Source organism: Ceratotherium simum, chromosome 5 (genome assembly GCF_057802395.1).
Source record: "Ceratotherium simum simum isolate JZ-2026a chromosome 5, ASM5780239v1, whole genome shotgun sequence".
Lineage (NCBI taxonomy): Eukaryota > Metazoa > Chordata > Mammalia > Perissodactyla > Rhinocerotidae > Ceratotherium > Ceratotherium simum.
Genome location: NC_141904.1, coordinates 37491078 through 37508051, shown reverse-complemented (window position 1 = coordinate 37508051; position 16974 = coordinate 37491078). Strand labels below are relative to the sequence as shown.

The following is a 16974-nucleotide window of genomic DNA, read 5'->3' as shown; positions in this document are numbered from 1 at the left end:
TACGGTTAGATTTTCAAGTGATTTTTCAGTGAGACTGACATAAAATTGAATCTATATCATTGAATCATATTACACTGCAATGTCCACCTACATCCACTTTTTTTTTTTTTAAGTTGCTTGTGATACAACATTCTTCCATTTTTTTCCTCCTGCCTCTTTGTCTTCTTCATCTCTGTCTCCTTTATAGGCTTCATCTCTGTCTCCTTTATAGGCACATCCTTCTCCTACCTGGCTATTGAATATTGGGATTGCTTAAGGATTAATACTGGGCCTTCTCATCTCACTCTCCACTTTTTTACTGAGTCACTTCTTCCTTCAAACCCATGGGTTCCATTCCTGCCTTTACATAGATAATGTACAGCTTTTTATCAGTAAATCAGACCTCTCTTGAGAGCCAAAATAATTTCTCCACTGATTGTTTACTTGACATCTCCTTTTAGATGTCTTGGAGGTGTCTCAAACTTAACCTGTCAGAAATTGGACTCATGATCTCCCCCCTTACAAACCTATTCTTCCAGTGTTGTATATGATACAAGTCAGAAACTTAGGAATCATTTCTATTGCAACAGATTTCTAACTTAGTGGTATTCAAACTTCTTTTGCTTATATATTCCCTAGAAGAATGCTTAAAAAATTATGTACCCCCTCACTGAAGTAAATTTTTGAGTTGACCCTTTTTTCCTTCATGGGTGCAGGGGAGCCTTGCATTGTATTTCAAAGCAATGCATCATAATAAGATTAAGAGTGGTAGAAGGGCCCACCTTTCTTCTGAAACACGGCAGGACTATTGTGAAGGGAAGGTAGGAGGCAACAAAGAACTAGCTCAGAAGCCTCCATGAATCCTTCTCTAACAGAATGTTATCTGGTCCACCTCCTGCCTCTTCAACCTTCTCTCATGCCCCGCTCCCCTTTGTATTCTTATTTGTTTTTTGTTTTTTTAAGTAAAAGGGAAATTTAATGACTGTTGAAAGTGAAAGATATAAGTAGAGCTGTTTTGATGAAGGTATGTGTTTGATACCACTCAGACAGTATTACCAGGACCTTGTTTCTCTCCATCTCTCATTTTTTGATTCCTCTGCATGTCTTCCCACATGATCAACAACATGGCTGCAACTGTTCGAGCCTCATACCCTCACTACTCTCTGCCTATTTTCTGGTTGATCCTGTAAAACTTGTGAGATTCACTCTGACTGAACTGATTTAGGTCGCATTCTCACCTCTGAACCTTGACTGTGATGTAGAGAAATACTATGCACTGACTGACTTAGGCCTGGGTCATTGGCTCTCCCCCTGGTCCCCTTTGCACTCTTTACTCCTGTACTCTGGCCTTCTTTCAGTTTCTTTCTGTCTCAGAGCCTTTGCACATGCTGTTCACTCCAGGGAAGGCTAATCTCTCTCCACTTTGCCTTATGATGTCTGACTTACCCCTTAGCTCTCAGTTCAAGCTTGACTTTCCTAACTAGTTCAAACTCCCTATTTTATATAGACTTTCATGGCACTGTGACTTCTCCTTGGTGGTACTTTCTATTTGTAATTTCATATTTTATATAATTTGATTAATTTCTTTTTTCTCTCCCTGACTAGATTATAAGCTCCATAAGGCAAAGACCATGCCTATTTTTGCTCACCATAGCATCCTTAGTGCCTAGCATAGTATATCGCTGTTATGTGACTATTTATTAAGTAAAGGAAAGGCTAATGGTATTTGGCAAACAGTTGGCTCCAGAGGAAACAAAGCATGTAGCTATCCTGGCTACAGTCTGGCATGAGGGTGGGGGACTAATTTAGAACATGTCCTTTTGCAATATTGTATTATAAGTATATGAATGCAATAGATATTTTATATACCTGAAGTTATTTTGAGAAATTAGGCCTATTTTTATTAATTCTTAAGATATTTGCATCTTGTTTTTAAATGGCAAGGCCTTTTAAGAGTATATTTGAAGTTACTCACGAGCAGAGAAATAGCACAAGGGTACAGGCAAGGAAGACAAATTAAAGCAGCTTATTTTACTGTTGTCTATGATGTATTTCCATTCTCCATTAAAAATGGTGCTAAAGGGGCCGGCCCGGTGGTGTAGTAGTTAAGTTCACACGCTCCGCTTCAGTGGCCCGTGGTTCGCGGGTTCGGATCCTGGGTGTGGACCTACGCACCACTCATCAAGCCATGCTGTGGCGGCATCCCATATAAAGTAGAGGAAGATGGGCACAGATGTTAGCCCAGGGCCAGTCTTCCTCAGCAAACAGAGGATTGGCAAAGGGTGTTAGCTCAGGGCTAATCTTCCTGACACACACACAAAAAATGGTGCTAGAATGGGAAATAAGTAACCTTATTACTTGAAATATTATTTTAAACATCAGGGCATAATTTTGATATTGCTTATGGCAAGAGATATTGTTATAATTTTGCATCTTTTCTTTAAGATCTATTCTAGTCGAGAACTTGAAGAAACGTTAAATAAAATCAGGGAAATTTTGTCAGATGACAAACATGACTGGGATCAGCGTGCCAATGCAGTAAGTTTTTTATTTTTTATTTTCTTATCCCTCTCCTCTTTTTTTCAATGTTCATTTTGAAAAACATGGAAATTCAGTAGTAGTACTATCTGGTATTTGATATGAGAAAGAGTCTGATAGGTAACATTTCTTTCTAGAAAACACATTGGGATAATAGGCATTTTCTGATTTAGAGTCAGTTTTTACTGTTTTTGCTGATCAGGTGGAGTCTGTCTCACATTTGTTAGTCTCTCCACATGTGCTAATTATTGACTGACCAAGGAAGTGTGAGCCTCCTTGATGCCTCAGGGCCGTAGCCTCTCTCTGGAGTTACATAGTTGTTCATCAGCACATCCTCAGTTCTTACATGGTTTACCAATAAAGCAGTTCACTGTGCCTGCATGCTCAATATTTTCATAGTATTGACATAAATTCACAGCAGTATGTCCATTTGTCTGGCCTTTTTCTTTCTTTTCTCACACCTCTCTCTCTGAATGTGATAAATATTTTTCACCCATGATTTAAAAAAAAAAAAAAAGAAGTCTGGTATCCCTGAGGTAAGAATATTTTATTTGGCCTAAATTGCTTGAGAAAATATTTGATAAATTTTTAAATAATATTTGCATTGACAAACGATTGTATATTTTAAATTTTATGCATTTGTCAAATTTACATCTGAGGTACCAAATGTATACCTCAGTGTCCTCTGAAAGCCAGAGAGGGAGTTCCATTTGAAGACTCTCTTCTGCTCTGAACACTCCCAGTCTCCATTTTGATTAATAAGTCAAATATGGCCTTTATGACACTATGAACAAAAGATAACTTTTCAGCTTCTCTTTGATAGGAAGTCTGCATGTTTAACATATTGGAAGATTTTACCAGAGACTATGTTGCTCCAAATTTGTTCAGTAAGGTTCAGTGTTCTTTCTTCAGTTCTGAGATTAGTCTGATATTAAAAGACATCTGTCACAGTCGGTTTATGGAGAAAGATGACAAATTGAATGTTGTCGATATAAAACACAAACTTTGTACCTAAGAGTTTTTTGTTTTACTTGAAACAACCCATTTAGAAACACAAATGCTCTTTTAATTTTTTTAATTAGAAAAGTGACACAGGCTCATTGCAGTAAGTGAAACAATGCAAAAGATTATAAAGAAAAAGTTAATAGTTTACTCCCTATTAAGGAAACAGATGTTTTCATTTTGGAGTATGTCCTTTTCTATGTATATGTATTCAAACATGTATTACAAAGTAAACACAGGTGCCCTCAACCCCCACCCCTTTTATAAAAACAAATGAGATCATACTAGATACATTACTTAGTAACTTTTTTTCTTCGCTTAAATCATGCCCACTCATTACACTTGGTATAGGCGTCAGGCATATAATAGTTGCTCAGATATTTATTGACTGCAGATTAATATGTACATATTTCCTTAGTTAAAAGGTACCATGTAATTTATTAAACCATTTCCCATTTGATGGACTTAACAGTTGTTTTTTATTTTTTGCTATTTTAACAATATTGCAATAAACATCCTTGCACACATTTATAACAATGGTGTTTTTATTTTTTAGGTTAAATTTTTAAAAGTGGGGTTGTTGGGTAAAGAGTAGATACAAGTTTATTTTAGTAGATTTTGCCAAAATATTTTGAACAAAGGTGTTATTCATAATTTTACTTACAGAAGAGTATCTCTTGTCTTCCTGGTAATGGATGCTATCAAGTCTTTTTCATTTTTGCCAATCTGATGAGGGAAAATGACGTGTCTTTTTTGTAATTTGTATTTGCTTATCACTAGTAAGGTTGAGCACATTTTCATATATTTTTCCCAATTTAATATTGAGTTATTTGTCCTTTTCTCATTTTATTGTCATTCTTTGTGTATTGTATTTATATGTTGCAGGTAATTTTTTCCTACCATACGATTTTTGTTTTATTTTTAGTTAATCTTGTTTAGATGCCTTCTGATTTCTCTTCTGCTATGATAGTTTCTCTTCCTTATACACTCTAAGGTTATATAACTATTCTTTCAAATTTTTTTCTAATATCTATAGTATTTTATTTTTATGTTTTTCATCTTTAATCCATCTGGTTTCATTTTAAAGATATCTTTAAAAATTTAGAAAACTTCGGAGTTTAATGTGAAATTATACATAATGGGTATGATAGGTAAACCTTTAGCTTCTGAGTATGTGTGAGCACAAATGGTCACCTGTGGTTCTCTCTTGATTGATGTAAACTTATTAGGTATGTCTGGTGTTTATATGGAAAACATTTGGTAATTCTATACTAAAAAGTAATGCTAAAAGAATAGAAATAGGGGGAACATTATGTGTTTCACAAAGTAAGTGTGATAATGTTAAAATATGGACGCGGTGATAACTTAATGTCTGGTCCTTTTGATTCTGTACTTTTGATTGTGAATGAATATAGTTTCCAAATTTGGCCCCTTTAAAAATAGACTCCTTAGTAGATAGTGGTAATTGTTGCAAAACATTTTGCATGTACTTAATGCTACAGAATTGTACACAGTTAGGTGTCACTTAACAATGGGGATACAGTCTGAGAAATGTGTTGTTAGGCAATTTTGTTGTTGTGCAAACATCATAGAGTGTACTTATACAAACCTAGATTGTGTAGTCTACTACACACATAGGCTATATGGTAATAATCTTATGGGACCACTATCGTATATGTGGTCCATCATTCACCAAAACGTCATTGTGCAGCGCACAGCTGTACTTTAAAATGGTTAAATGGTAAATTTTACGTTAATGTGTGTTTTGTCATAAAAAAAAAGACTCCCTTAAAACTTCAAAATTTACGTAATATTTATACATTACATATGTCTATTATGCATATAATTAAATCTATTATAATGTTTTTTTGAGAAAGCTTTTTTTGGTTTGCGTGTTTATTTATAAGATACATTTAATGCTGTTAAAATGTCTGAATATAATTATATAAATATAATGAAATATTTTTAAAATTTTGTTCAAATAACATTTAGGTAGCTTTTTTTTTTTTTTTTTTTTGGCACCACCACTTTTTATGTCAATAATGAAAATTCTATTTATTTCAGCTTAAGAAAATTCGATCATTGCTTGTTGCTGGAGCTGCACAATATGATTGCTTTTTCCAACATTTACGCTTGTTGGATGGAGCACTTAAACTTTCAGCTAAAGATCTTAGATCCCAGGTGGTTAGAGAAGCTTGCATTACTGTAGCGTAAGTATATTCTTTTTGTGATAAGTATTTTTTATGAATGAATTTAGTACTCATTGATTCAGTGCTCATTAAGTAAAGCAGTAGCAGGATAATCCCCAAAAAAGTGTGTATATGATCCAAAAATCATTTTTATTATACATAAGGATTCAATTTGTGTGATTTTTTTTTTTTTTTTTAATCTGTCTTAACACTTTATATCAACCTTAAAATGTGTTTATATGTCTAAAGCCTACTGGTGGATTTTCGGTCGCTAACTCTGTGAGTACATGTAAGAAGTAAATGAATGGATCTGAGAACTGGCTGTATTCAATTTTCTCTTTACTAATTTGGGTATTAAACTGTTTCTGATATTTTAGCAATTACCCTGGAATTGTGACATGCATCATTAACTTATCAAAATCTAAACTTACTCCATATGTTTATATTTTTCTAAAATTCAAGGATGGTAGAACACTTAAATTCCTTTTACCACTACTCCCAGCCTGAATACTATTGGTGTATAAAGCATTCCTTTGAAGATAGGGAACACAAAGATGCCTACTATAAATAATTTCTAATCAGGATTGTATTAGATATTCTAGTCAGAACAGAAAAAATCCCAGGAAATAAAAACTATGAGGATTGCAAGAAAAGGAACAAAAGGCCATTATTAACAGATGATATAATTATCCCTGCAGAAAACTGTAAGAATCTATAGATAAATTATTATAATTAAGGAACTTTAGCAAGATTGCTAGATATAAGTCAGTATACCAATATACCAAAATAATTGAATATCTCTCAATGGCAAAAAAACAAACCAAAACTCCGCAAAATGTAACCCTGAAAAGTATTCCGTGATGAGAATTCTGCTTCTGGTCATGATGTAGTAACTGGTACAGGATTAGCCCTGTTGCAGAAAACTGGACAAAGTATGTAAAACAAATATTTACAGATAATGAACAGCAGACAGAGCAGGACTTTGATTCTTGAAAGAAACAAATCAGTTGAGCGGTATGATCAGCACAGTTTTGATCTGGAGGCACCTTCTGAACCATGAGGAAGAGAGGGAGAACCCAAGCAGAGCAAGGCAGTCTCACTGAGGTGAAGAAGAAACAGAGATTGGAGTTTCTGAAGGCTGAAGTGGCTAAAATTTACAATACAGAATACTGGAGAGAAGAGAGATACACAGAAAAAGAGCTATAGAAATCTGCATAGGAGATCCCTTGAGTCTAGCTGCATACTAATCTGTGTGTGTGAAAGGTACAGCTCCCAGAGGACTGGACAGAACTGCTGCTGGAAGGCATAAGGTAAACAACAGTTCCCAGAGCTCATATGGGCTGGGTGAGGTTCAAAATCTGATGAAAAGCATGGAGAAACCTTGTGAACACCCAGGGCACATTAGTAAAGAGCCCAGAAAGGCCATTATATCAGAATAGTACTAAACTAGCTCTAACATAAGGCTACTCTAAATCCCGCCCTCCCAATAAGCTTATAAAGATCAAGCTGATGCCCAAGTAAGTTACCTGCCTGCCAGAACAAAACTCACACTCTTAAAAGGAAGACGACATCCAGGCGCGGGTGGCACCTGCCTGCTTCTGATTTGAGGTTCCTTTTTGCCTGTGAGTTCAGACATTGGCAAACTGCAAGTATAACTGAACACTAGGAAATAGGTCTGTCTGAGTACCTCTTTGAATCAAGAACCTCAGTTTTTGGAGCTGTTACCCCAACCATGTAGTTTAAATAAGACATAATATATAGAAATTAATCAATACTGCAAGCATTGTCAGAAGATTACAGCATCCTTCCTAAGTATTTTAAGTAAAATCATATGATTAAAGGCTGAGTGACTAAATTTTTTAACTACAAATTCGCAAAGAGAAGACAGATATCCTTAGGATCATCCAACTAAGAGTTGTATTTTTAGTCAAAAAAAATTCTGAAATCCTACACACCAAAGATGTCAGGGAGTATTTGTGACTAAAACAGTGGTGATACCATTAATAGAAATAGAGACTGTACAGGAGTACTGATTTGGATAAGCTTTTGAACTTGTTTGTAAAATATGTTGAACTTCAGATTGATATTAGGGCATCAGAATGGAAATATCTGATGGATAAAGACTAAATATCAGGGCAATCTGAGCTGAATGTTTTACCTGTCATGTTAATGGTTAAATTCTGAGATCACATGGCTTCTGTTGCAGAGATGGTAAAATGCCAAATTTCAACTTTGGTTACACAGTTAAAGGATGGGGAAAAGAAGGAAATATGTAATATTTGCACTTCCCTTTCTCTCTCTTGGTTTTCTGCCATTAGAACTGATTAAAAAATAAAATTTTTAAGTTAATGCAGTAAAATAATATTTTAAAATTAAGTGGGTGAACTGTTTTTGTTGTTGTTGTTTTAGTCTAAATAAAGTAGGAAAAAAAAGTAAAGATAATATTCCAGCTGAATGGTGTTTGCCACTCTGCCGTGAAGAAGATGCTCCCAGCCCTTGCTAGCTCTAGTTCATTCTTAGTGCAATCAGCAAAATAACTGGCTAATATCATGTTTACTATGTGTTGTGCTTTGAGCTAATCACTTTAAATGAGTTGGTTCTATTAGTATCCCTATTTGAACACGAAGAATTTAAAGACTGGAGAAATAAAGCATCTCATCTAAGATCCTATAGCTAATGGCAGAGCTAGAATTCAAACCAAGTTAAACTAAAGTTTTTGAACTGCATTTTTATAAACTGCATGAGTATATCAGTGTTCATTGTAATGATACCATGATATGACTATAAGAATGTCCAGTTTCATGGGCCGGCCCCGTGGCTTGGTGGTTAAGTGCACGCGCTCCGATGCTGGTGGCCCGGGTTCGGATCCTGGGCGCGTACCGAGGCACCACTTCTCCGTCCATCCTGAGGCCGAGTCCCACATACAGCAACTAGAAGGATGTGCAGCTATGACATATAACTATCTACTGGGGCTTTGGGGGGGAAAAATAAATAAATAAAATCTTAAAAAAAAAAAAAAGAATGTCCAGTTTCATACTGAAGTCATTGAAAATTGGTTTTAACCTTCATACATAGCCCCTTGCTTAAGATTGTTGATGACCCCCTGAATTGCCGGAAAACCACAGGTGAGAATCACTGCTCTGCTGCCTTATGCTATAATTGTGAGTGTGTGTGAAAGTAAGGTGGGAAGGATTCAGTCAGAACTACGTGACCTCATTAAACAACAAAGATTTGGGAAAAAAAAATTTATGTGGTCCTACCTATATTTCATGTGAAACTATTTTAAAAAAACATTTTTTGTCTTCTTTTGTAGCCATCTTTCAACAGTTTTGGGAAATAAGTTTGATCATGGCGCTGAAGCCATTGTACCTACGCTTTTTAATCTCGTCCCCAATAGTGCAAAAGTCATGGCAACTTCTGGATGTGCGGCAATCAGATTCATCATTCGGGTAGGTTCTCTCCTCCCTCCCGCCGTTTCTGTCTTGCTTCCTTCCTCCCTCCTCCCTTTCTCTCTCTCAGTTTTTCAGTGTACTTAAATAAATCGTTGGTATTTTTTTAATCCCAAGGGAAAATCACTTTTGTATTATTTTTATGGTAATAAAAGCAATACATGGTTATTATAGTTATAGAACATTTAAATAGTGCAGAGAATTACAAAGTAAACATGCATACAGAATAGATACACATATGCATGCACATATGTGTACGTGTGTGTGTGTGTGTAATCATATTACAGGTAGTAACAGGCAAATGTAAAACAGTAAAAATGTTATAGGCAGTAATATAAGATGACAGGAAAATTCTTAATATTTCTCTTCATCCATATCTTGAAGGTGCCCAAAAGAACAGAGTTAAAAAAATAAATCTCCCCCCTTGAATTCTGCTCTTGTATAACTAATTACTCTAGCCATTCAGTATATACTTTTCCAAACTCCTATTCTGTCTATATAAACTATATTTACCACAAAATGTAAATGTAGTATTTATATTTTACATATGTATATAAATAATATGTTTTTCAACTTTTTAGACTTAATGACTTGGGCAGCTTTCCTTGTCTATATGTATAATTCTTTTTAATGTCTAAATCAGTTTTCTATTAAAGGACATAACATTAAATTGTCCTCACTGTTCTCCTCCCTGAAGTCTATGGAGTCCTTTTTCTCCATCCTTTACCAACATTGTGTATTAACAGTCTCTTAAAGATCTCATAATTTAATAAATGGAATATTATTTCATATTCTACTTTGTATTTCTTAGATTATTAGAGGCATTAGGTATTTTTTTCCTTTTATAATTCTTCTATGGATTGCCAGATTGCCAGTTTATACTCTCTGTGTGTTTTTTTGTCACTGATTTCTAAGACCTTTTTATATAGTATAAGTGTATTAATTCTGTGTTATATATATATATATATATGCAAATATTTTCTGTTTGTTCATTTTTCAAATATTATTTAAGCTATTGCTTGCTACATATAGAACTTTTAAATTTTTATGCATTGAGACAATGCTCCTTTTGTAGTTTTTGTTATAATTAAAATGACTTTCCCCCATCTCACAGTTATGAAAAGGTTTGATTGTTTAAAACTTTTAATTTTGTTTCTTAGGTTTAGATCTAACTGGATTTTATTTCTGTGTGAAGTATAGATATCTAACTTGATTTTTCCTCTAAATACAAAAGCAGTTGACCTAATAGCATGTAGTGAATTATAGTTCAGTTTTTTCTTGAAATGCCACCATTTTGATATAATAAATTTTCGTAAATTTATGGATCTGTTTCTTAAATGCCTTTTCAATTTGTTTGATCGATTTGTCCTTTCCTGTTAAAGAAATGAAGTTTCTTTCTAATACTGTTGTACCAGAAGGTTTTTTTCAGCAATAAAATCCATGCCTGTTTAAAAATCTGTGATTCTTTCTATGAAGGTGGTCCTTTTTTTCTGTTTTAATATTTTTTTAAGGTTCTCTAAATACAGCACCTTCATGACAGTGTTGAAAAAATAGTGGGAATTATTGAGATCTTTGTTTTGTTTTGGTGAGAAAGATTAGCCCTGAGCTAACATGTGTTGCCAGTCCTCCTCTTTTTGCTGAGGAAGATTGGCCCTAAGGTAACATCTTTGCCTGTCTTCCTCTACTTTATATGTGGGTCGCTGCCACAGCGTGGCTTGATGAGTGGTGTGTAGGTCCGTGCCCAGGATCTGAACCTGCTAACCCCGGGCTGCTGAAGCAGAGTGCGTGAACTTAACCGCTACGCCACTAGGCTGGCCCCGAGATCTTTGTTTTACCCCTGAGTTTAATAGGAGTAGTATGATGTTTGTGGGTTTTATGGATACTCTGTATTAGGTTATGGGAATTTCCTTCTATTCATATTTTGCTAAATTTTGATGAGGAATGGATGTGGAGTCTTGTCAAATATCTCTCTAATATCTTTAGAAATGATTGTCTTTTTTCATTTATCCATTGTACATAAATGAACTAAATTCTGCTGGGTCATTGTACATTATAATACTGCTAGATTCAGTTGGCTAATATTTTAGTTAATATTTTGACATCTGTTTTAATATATGAGTCTTTTGTAGAATTTTCTATATTTTTCTTGTTTTTTACATATTTTATTAGGGTTTGCTGACCTTCAAAGTTATCTAATAACATTTCTAATGTTTTAGGCTTTGGGCATTCCTGCATCTCTTTTTGAAGAGTTGTTGGCTGGTTGTATTTTCTCAAAATATTAATTTCATATAGATTTTAAGAATCTTTGGCATAATGTATACTGTATTCTCTTAATTAAAAAAAAAATCTCTACCATAAAAAAAAGTCTTTACTTCTGTGGTTATATTACCATTTTTTCATAATATTATACACTTGCCAGAGGCGTTGTTATGGCTCTTTTATAAGCTTCAAGTTTTAGTTTTATTGGTTCCAGTGGGATTCTTTAATTTTTTTCAATTCTTTATTTTTTATATTTAAGTTTCTTAATTCCCTTCTGTGACTCGCTTTGGCTTGCTTTTTTTTCTTCTTCTTTTTTCCCCCCTGGATTTTTGTGGTATATCGTTCAATAATTTGTCATAGTTTTTGTTATTTAATATTATAGGCCTGTAGGTTTTCTTCTGACGTTGGCATTGGTGGCATCCCAATAATTTAGATTTACCACATTCTCTTTATGTGATATTTCTCAATCATTTGTAATTTCCATTTCAACTTCCTCTTTGAATTACATAATGATATTGTTTACATTTTCAAATGATTCTTTTGTTGTTATCATTATTTTGTAATTTCATGATGTTCTGATCAGAGAATTTGATTGTACTATTTCTTCTTCAGTGAATGCCTTGAATTTTATTGGTGTCCTAGTACATCATAAATTTATATAGGTAGTTCTTTAGCATTCGCGAAATATGGAATTCACTTATAGAGTACTTTGTTCATTGCTAAGTCTAGGTATTTATGTTATTAAAATTCTTAATGGTCTTATTTTCTAAAAAGCTGCTTTATCTGGCAAATTCTGATTCTAGTTTTTGTCAGTTTCATTTTTCTGGCAGTTCTTGCTTTATGTACTTTATGTATGGTCAAAGTTTTTGACTATTACCATCATGAAATAGTATTTTTTTTTTCTATCTTTTCTGCTTTCTATTCATGGTGCTTTCTTCTTACCTCCTTCTTATTTTCTTAGAAATTCCTTATTCTTTGTCAATGTCAAGAATAAAACCTCTGTTTTACTTCTCCTGCCTTTTAAAAAGTATACATTTTGTCTCATTCATGTCATTTTTTCCTTTAACCTTTAAGTTAAATTGAACAAAGATATTTTCATTGTTAGCAATTGAAATTAACTATAGTCTTTTACTGCTTTCGTTCCTAACCAGTGTTTATTAGTAAACTCTTAACTTCTCATTTTTTAATTGGTTCTGGGTAATTTTTGTTTGGTTTTAGTGTGTTCACAGTTTTCATGTGTATTTATCTTTGCATATTTCAAAATGGCTTTTCTTTCCCCTTACACAAGACCTGAAAAATTAGACTTTAGATTCACATTCCTTTTCCCTCAGAATTGTTCTCTTTTCACTCAGAATTATTTTCTTAACTTTTTATTGTTGTCTCTAAGAAATGAGATACCATTTGATTCTTTTATAGAAAAAACAAACTGAAAAACTTTAGGAAGCTTTATAGGATAGTCTCTTTGTGTTAGAAGCTTCCCCACAGCAGGTCTGGGAGTAGATCATCTTGCATTAGTGCTGTCCTTACGTAGTGGATAAGGATTTCTGAATAAAATTGAATTTTCCTTAAACATGTTAATTTTCATGGATCGTTTCTTTATTGTTTCTGTTTTCTTTGCCAAGTTTTTTTCTTCTCTTACTCTCGTTATACAGGTTTTGGAACCTTCATCATTTATCATTTCTTGGATAACTTTTTGTCTCTTGTCTTACAGCTGTATCTGTTCTCAGGAAAAATTCCTTTAAATTCTGCCTACAGGACAGTACCCATTTTGCTGTTCTTAGGCTTTACACTTTATACATTGTTTTCAAATTGCTAATTTTTATGAGCTTGTCTCATGTTATTGATATACTATCCTATCATCTTACTGAAAACACAAATCGTGTGGGGTTTTGGGTTTTTTTCTAACATTATCTCCTGTTTTCTGTATTTTGTTTGTTTCCTTAGCGTGCTCTATTTGGTTCCTAATTCTCTTTTTAATTCTAGAGAAGCTTTTCTTTTTTCAGTTGTCAACTCATTAATAAATTAAAGTCTAAATTGTTCTGATTTGGTAATTTGGTTGAATGCTTCATCTGTAATTGTGAGAGTCACTCTTTATTTTCCTTTGGTGCAGCTCCCTCTGAAAATGGTGTAGCAATAGTTAGGTTAGTCTCTCTCCCCATCCCTGCCACTGTTGGATGTGGGTTAATCAGCAGTAGGGCTTTGGGGAGGTTACGAGAGAGAGGAGGAAGACGGCACATGAGCCCTATATAGTGTGTTGTGGCTAGGGAGTCTCCTTGGGCTTTAACTCCATAGTAATGGTTGGGGAATGGGTTCTTCTGGATTTCCATGCTGAATGTAACAGTTGAATAACATGCAGGTTAGCACTCGCCTGTGTTATTCTTATCTTGAGCAACTTCAGGTCTATGGGTGATTTCCCTCTGTAGTAGCTGAAAAAAGTTTCACCTTTGGTTTGGTTGAGTTAGTTGTGGGAGACACTGATATGCTATGCACATTCTCCTTTAGTGAAAGACTTGTTTCCCCAATACTGGAAGCGCTGTTGGCAGACAGCCTTCAGTGCAAGCCTCTTCAAGAACTGCCTCAGCTGCAGAAAGCTGCCTTTCCCAAGGTCTTACCCCTTCCCAGTATGGCCCACATTCAATAACTGGTTAATATGAAAGTATAAAGATTTGGCCATCTTGGACCAATTCGAGATTACACTGAAGGGCCCTTTTAGCTCAGAAGCTCCCTAATGGCGTTGAGCCAAGATATGCTTGGGCCGTATCAGCAATCGATTTCTTCCTCTGCCCATTCCTGCCTCCTTCTCCTCCCTTCCACAGGTGTTGATCCCAGGGGCACTTCTTAATATCCTGCATGCTAAACTCCATCTCAGAGCCTGCGTCCTAAGTAACCCAGCCTGTACCATTAGCTCAGAAGAAAAATTGGAGATTTAAAGCATCGAATATGTATGCTTAGGTTACTGTTTTATCCTTATGTCTATTATGAACTTTTATAATTTGCTTCACTAAAGAAGAGCATAAGAATTACTAATAGAAATCAGAAGATTATATCTATTGAACTTTACCTGAATTCTAGAGAGCTATGTTTCAGCCAGAATGACAGTTTAGTTAAAAACATCCTTTTAAAGTGCATTCCCAATAGTTACGTATGTAGAGTCACTCTGATTACCTGCTTTGAAGACACAGCAGTTGTCATCTTCTACAAGCAGTAGCCACGGTATTTCAGAAAATATGACAAATAACATGTCCAGTCCCTCTTAGTGCTTCCTCCCCCAAAAATACACTATCCACTATCCTAACGGTTCTTTGCAGTTACACAATTAATTTTTCTTTTTTTTTTTTTTTTTTTTCTGTGAGGGAGATTAGCCCTGAGCTAACATCTGTTGCCAGTCCTCCTCTTTTTGCTGAAGAAGATTGGCCCTGGGCTAACATCCATGCTCATCTTCCTCTACTTTATGTGGGATGCCTGCCACAGCGTGGCTTGACAAGCAGTGCATCCAAACCCGCAAACCCTGGCCTGTCAGAACGGAGTGCGTGAATTTAACTGCTATGCCACCGGGCTGGCCCCCAATTTTTCTTTATTATATAATGTTACAGCCAGCCACACCTGTCCTGAAATTGTATCATCATTTCTATTACTTTCATTTGAGAAAACTGTTAACTGGTCTTAATTTTTTTCAAAATCTGATTTTATGGTCTTTTTGCCCTTTTCTAATAGAACTAAATACTTGAATGTAAGGCAAATAGAAGAAGGGTTTATGTGAAGTGCACAGTATTTTTCAACCTTTTCTAAAACATCTTTTTCAGCATACTCATGTACCCAGACTTATACCTTTAATAACAAGCAATTGCACATCAAAATCAGTTCCTGTGAGGAGGTAAGTTTTGAAAAAAAAAATTTTTTTAGTATAGCATTAATATTGCATTATGTTTAATTCTTAGTCTGGTGCAAAACTTAGTTGGCATTAATTTCTTGCCTTCTAGAAACCTTAGTAAAAGTTTTTTTTATCTCATATCATATAAGGGAAAAAGAATGAAGTGATTATTATGACCACACACGTTTCTCACTTTTATCATATTAAAGTTTGGTTTATTTGGGCCACTTGTTGCTTGGTTTTCAGAAAGTATGGAGTCTAGAGTCAGGCCTTGGCTAGAGTCCCATAACTACCACTGATTGACTGTCCTACCTTGGGCAATTATTTAACCACTCTGAACCTCAGTGTCTACGTATGTTGGTAGGGCTAATGATATCGATCTGATAGAATTGTGAGGATTCAATGAGATACACATTAGTAGAATTGAACATGGTGTTTCCAACAGAGTAAACAGCCGTATGCGGTCAGTCCGTTGGTCTCTCTCTCTCTTTCTCTCTCTCTTCTCTTTATGATTTCTGCAATTTTTAATATCACCACTATCACCATAAATAATAAAGAGAGCAAAAACAAGATTTGTGCATTTGTTGTTTAAGAAAATTATAAAGAACTCTTTGTCTCTTTTTTATTTGATAAATATATTTATTTAAATACTTTGAATGCTAGGAAGAAGCTGAATAAGACATCATTATTACCTTTAAGTGGTTTGGCGTTTTGGCGACTGTTGTCCAATCACCTCTCTGATGTCTCGGGGACCAGCAAATAACACCCTGCTGGTCAAATCTGGCCAACAGTCTAGTTTTGTACAGCACACAAGCTAAGACTGTTTTTTACATTTTTTAAGGGTGGTTACAAAGGGGGAAAGAAAAAGAATATGAGACAGAGACTGTATGTGATTCACAAAGCCTAGAATATTTACTGTCTGGCCCTTCACAGGAAAGGTTTAGCAATCTGTGTCATATTGAGGAAAATGGTAATTGGAGAAATAGGAATGTGACAGAGGAGGAGGGAGTCAAGAAATGCTTCATAAAATAACCTTGAAAATGGGGAGCAATTCAGTAACTGTAGGGAATGTGAGTGGGATGTAACCTGAGCCTAAGCAGAGATGTAAAGCTATGCCGCACGCTGCAGAGCCATCAGACGGGCCACTGAGGCCAGAACACATGATAAATGGAAGATTTCAGGAGCAAAGAGATTGATGGGGGTGGGAGCAGAAATAGGTCAAAATCAGAGTATAGAGGACTTTGAATGTCTTGAAGAGAAATGTTAACATTGTTCCATACTTTGACAGTTTTTGTTGAGGAGGTAATGTCATCCATCCTATTTTTTATTCCAGCTATGAACCGTGTTTAAAAAGGGACAATGAGAAGGATTGGTTTAATTAAGTAGGAATTCTTATGGCTCGTGTAAGAGAACCAGGGTCTGAACTAGAGCTGTATTGATGATAATTGATTGAAGGAGATTTTATTAAATAAATTCAAGGGATTTCAGGTGTAGAAATGAGACTTTATAATTGGATACGAATGAGGGAAGTGATGTCAAGTGCTTCAGACTAAGCTCTGGAGTGAGAATACCAGGGTTTAAGTCCCCACCCTATCACTTTGGGCAAGTTAATTTAACCTCCCTATTTCTCATTTCCTAATCTGTATAATATGGGCTAAAAGAGTGGATTTGAGAGGGTAAGAATTAA

At 35.0% G+C, this 16974-nt stretch overlaps 1 protein-coding gene across 4 annotated transcripts in view; it reads left to right on the top strand.

Moving 5' to 3' along the window:
- CLASP2 (cytoplasmic linker associated protein 2) overlaps positions 1–16974 on the top strand; it is a 170822-nt gene that overhangs the window by 71369 nt on the left and 82479 nt on the right. For all 4 annotated transcript variants that reach the window (XM_087430684.1, XM_087430682.1, XM_087430683.1 and 1 more), the window contains exons 10-13: positions 2425–2517; positions 5584–5729; positions 9022–9157; positions 15220–15290. In XM_087430684.1, the coding sequence (XP_087286810.1) occupies positions 2425–2517; positions 5584–5729; positions 9022–9157; positions 15220–15290 (446 nt within the window). The remainder of the gene's footprint in view (positions 1–2424; positions 2518–5583; positions 5730–9021; positions 9158–15219; positions 15291–16974) is intronic.